A 4619-nucleotide genomic window follows, 5' to 3' on the forward strand; every position below is an offset into this window, starting at 1 on the left:
CTTCAGGCCCTAGGGTTCTAGAAGGAAAGACAATATTTGAAAATCGTCAGAGGTTCTGGCTGCTACTGCAGTAGAAGATAAACTGGTCATTTGTCTTGGCAAGTAAGAGAGTCAAGTTGCAAAGGTTTTGTAATTGATTTTCAAATAATAAAATTGATTTTCCTGAGTTTGGCTGCCCAGTAGGGTTTTACCTTTAAAGAGTTCCTTAAAGGATTTCCCTTCAAAACCAATTATTGTGTTGAACAAAAATTTGATTTATTTCAACAATCCTACTATTGAGATCTAACCAATTTGTTCAAGTAAATTGGTAGGTGATTTATTGGAATCACAGGGATACTTTGAAAATTTCATCTACATTTCTTACGGATAAAGTTATCGGCTAATTAGGACGTTTGTTTTGTGTATAGGGCGTTGTGGAGACAAATTAAAATGTCTTTGGAGCGCCAGTACTACCATATATATCAAAACTTCACTAGCGGCAAAAGAATGAAGAATCTGATACTAATAAAAGTTTTAAGCAACATGACTCGATTGGCTAAAATCCTAATTGCTATGAAGATAATTAATATTGGAGAATATGAAAAAGAAAAATACACAAATCAATGCGGCCTAATTGAAGTAAATCTATTAAACATGATTATAAGCATGATCGACACCCGAATTTAGAAGAGCTGTTGCAGAACCTGCTGACGTATTTGACAAATAAGTAGAGCAACTCTTACATGAACACTCTGTCCGGTTTTTCGTTGACCCTGTGTGACCCAATGATGTATCGGAGAATAAACATGACATATTCACCGGAGGTAGAGAATACATTGGCACCGGAAACTTCGAGGGAAGTTCAGGCAATGGAACTTCGGAATTAAGAACATTTATCACTTGCTTTATTGAAGGTCGGATAATGGGATCGGGATGACAACACCATAGCCCAACTACCATCAAGCGTTCCATTTGCTGCTCATCGAATTCCATGCTTAATCCCTTGTCAACAGCTTCAAGGATTTGGCCTTTTCCATAAAGATTCCATACCCACTCTACCAGCCTTACCTTGCTCGGTTCTTCCCTTGGGTCCACTGGCTTTCTTCCACACGCAATCTCAAGGCAAACCACCCCAAAACTATAGACATCAGATTCCTTACTTGCCCTGCCTGTGGTGACACACTCTGGGGCTAGGTAGCCCATAGTGCCTGCCAAAACAGTTGTTTGTGACCCCAACTCATGGTCTACAAGCCTCGCCAGACCAAAATCACCAAGCTTGGCATTGAACTTTGCATCCAGCATGATGTTGCTTGACTTGATATCTCTGTGAACTACACATTGTTCCCATTCTTCGTGAAGGTACAACAAAGATGAAGCCAATCCAAGGGCTATCTTATCCCTAACTGGCCATGTTAGCATAATCTTTCCTCCAAAGAGATGAGTATCAAGGCTTCCATTAGGCATGTACTCGTACACGAGGAGGAACTCACCCTGTGCATGGCACCAACCAATAAGTTGAACCAAATTTCTGTGTCTTAAACGACTAATGATATTCACTTCTGACATATACTCCTTTCTCCCTTGCTTTGATCCTTTCGAGACCCTCTTAACAGCAATTTCTGTACTGGATTCACTTAAGAAACCCTTATAAACGCCTCCGAATCCTCCCTCCCCAAGCTTCCCTCCTTCGGCAAAGTTGTTTGTTGCATGAGTGAGTTCGCGATAAGTGAACCTCCTTGGCCCAGTTCCCTTTTCAAATTCATCATCCATAAAGACATCATCGTCCAAACCTTCATTTTCTCCATCACCCCTTTTTCTCCAATAGATGAACCAAAGTAGACCTAATCCACAACTCAATACACCAAAACCCACACCTAAACCAACCCCCAACCCCACTTTGTTGTTTTTGTTAACTTGATTTCCGACCTCCAAACTTGAATTGAATGACCAAGAACTTATTGAATGTAATTCTGTGTAATCACCTGTAGCAGCGGAGAAACCAACTCTAACCAAATCTGGCAACTCGCTCAAATCAACTTTATGGGAAAGGCTGGAGTTGCCGCCAAAGACAGGATTATCAGCATACGTTAGGAAAACACTAAGATTTTGGGTAGTTGAGTTATAACTTACCCATGCGTTTGCTCTTGATCCATTCCTGATGCTGCTTTTCCATGTGACATTCGCCACAGAGACAATGAAATTGACATTGATTCCTACATGATTATCATTTGGATCCCAGCTGTCTTTGAAACTGTCAAACTCAACTGCCACAATTTTATTCAATGAGGTGTTAGTACTGAAATTGGATCCAGCACTAAACAGTCCAAGAGACCCAACTCCGGAATTGTTAGGCATTTGATATTCAAATGGTGCGATGAAGAAGGCAATCCCTTCACCATAATCTGACGAATTCAAAGAGTCCATGATAAAGGAGAAATGAGTAGTGAAATCGGCAACCTTCCCTGTTGTTGAATCCCGGAGGCGGACAGCTTCATTATATGAGGCATGACCTACACTTCCATTGATGGGGCCATTGAGTTGATTCTTTGTGAGTTCAAGAACTCCATTACCAGACGGGAATGCATCACCCTCGAATTGTATGCTTTTCATATTTGGCTGGAAACTAGGGAAGTCGAAAGAAAATGACTTAGCATGGGGAAGCAGAAATAAAAAGAAGATAAGGAATTGAATCGAAAGGTGTCGATGGATGTTTCGAGGTTGAAGAAAGCATGAAACCATGTCGGAGAGCGCCATTGTTGAAACGCATATAGAAAGAAAGAAGTTCGTTTATATATATATATAATGCATTCAAGATCTGGAATGCTAATTCAACATTAATATGGTTTAAGATAGTTTGTCAATTAATTTAATTTACCTCGTCAAGTATATGCATATATTGTTTTCTAGATTACAATTGCTCAGTCTATTAATGCGGCCTCTTATGGTTATAAGGAAGAGTCACGCACGTTGCTCCTAATAAGCATAATCATCTTGAATGAAAATGTGGCATCCTATACCTAGAAGACAAGCCATGCAATAGGTGTTCTAATTACTATATTTATTTAACTCATGCGTGGTCTTTTCAGCATACGCGCGCTAGCTTTGGGGTGTCTGCTTCTGTGTTTTGTTGTTCCACCTACTCCAACTCATCAGGAACCACATTTTTATTATATTAAGGTTTCTTGGACTTGTTCAAATGCAGACACGTATCTATGTGCGAATTAGTCTTTGTCGAATAAATATCAGATTTATCATCATCTGTATGTCATCCACTCGATCCCTCCTTTTTGTTTTCTCAGCTTATACCTTTTAAATTTTATAATTAATGTATTCATAAAATATTATTTAAGTGAAATTTGTCTGCCGGCCATCATAACTGATCTTGATGATGGCCGCGTGTATTTTGGCACATGACTATATAAAAGATCCTAGCCGGCACTGGTCAGCTCTTTATTCATGTAAAGTTAATTGTGAAGGTTTATCGATTGTCAAATATAACATAGAAAACGAGATGGCTAATTAAGCAGATATTAGAAGATCAAATCAAATTTAGATATTCTGGAACGGATCTAAAACTAATAAATTTTAGAAAGTATAACAGACACAAAAGCAAACTCACAAATTAACGTAATTTTATATAATATTTAGATTATATATTTTATTATAAAAGTAACAATCTGACATATATATTACGTTATTTTATAAATTTATTTTTATATAATCAATTTATATCTTGGCATAAATTTTATAACTAGCAGTACGTACTGCTAATTGCTTGTTTGCATCTTGCATGCATCAAAGAAATTAAAGGCAGCTTGGGTTATAAGATTCTCTATCGCCTTCACCATGTATATATATATATATATATATATATATATATATATATATATATATATATAGGTTGCAAATGTTGACTCGTACGATTTCTTCATTATTATTTCTTATTAATGTATACCGCTTCATCTTCTCCAATTTGGGCTTCAAATTGATCTTTGCTTCTTTCGTACTTAATTAATCCAAATTAATAAAAAGAAAAAGTCTTCGACCCTCTTGTATATATTATGTATAGGTTAAAGGATCAGCAGAATCCCTACGCAGCAAGTATATCTTATTAATTATTTTCCCTTTTGTGACAAGTTCTATATATAGGTGGGTAGCAAGTTTCATTCACAGAGGAACGTACGGCTGCCGCCGGACAGGCACTCATACATGGTGCGTTTCGTACACGCTAGCTAGGGAGTACATTATACAAGGCTCAGTTTTTGGCAATGCATGGATTAACAATGTAACAAGAAAATTATTTATTTATAATTAATTATTTTTTATAAAGTTATTATTTTTTATTAAAATATATTTATTTTTATCGTAAATAATTATTTTTATTGTAAATAATCGATTATAAATTTTTGTTTTCGTTGTAACCAAGAAAGATACAACAGATTGAAGGAAGGCAGATTACAATGGTCAGTGAATCAAGCAGCTAGCAATGCTGCAGTGCATATAGAATATTCCAAACCCATTCTACCAATCTCATTTTATTATATATTCCTCTTATGAAGGATCAAGTGCATGCGTCCATGCCCGGCCTACCCTCTTCCGGTAGTAATTTCTAAGGCAACTGCTTCATAAATATATATAGA

The 4619-nt window shown here is 36.9% G+C and overlaps 1 protein-coding gene across 1 annotated transcript; it reads right to left on the minus strand.

Moving 5' to 3' along the window:
• Nucleotides 1–481: 481 nt before the first annotated feature.
• On the minus strand, nucleotides 482–2735 carry LOC121262293 (L-type lectin-domain containing receptor kinase IX.1-like). The gene has a single exon (XM_041164696.1). It carries the CDS (start codon nucleotides 2731–2733, stop codon nucleotides 628–630), a length of 2106 nt encoding a protein of 701 aa, XP_041020630.1. The 5' UTR covers nucleotides 2734–2735; the 3' UTR covers nucleotides 482–627.
• Between the last annotated feature and the right edge of the window lie 1884 nt (nucleotides 2736–4619).

The sequence above is a fragment of the Juglans microcarpa x Juglans regia genome, chromosome 4S (genome assembly GCF_004785595.1).
Source record: "Juglans microcarpa x Juglans regia isolate MS1-56 chromosome 4S, Jm3101_v1.0, whole genome shotgun sequence".
Taxonomy (NCBI): Eukaryota; Viridiplantae; Streptophyta; class Magnoliopsida; order Fagales; family Juglandaceae; genus Juglans; species Juglans microcarpa x Juglans regia.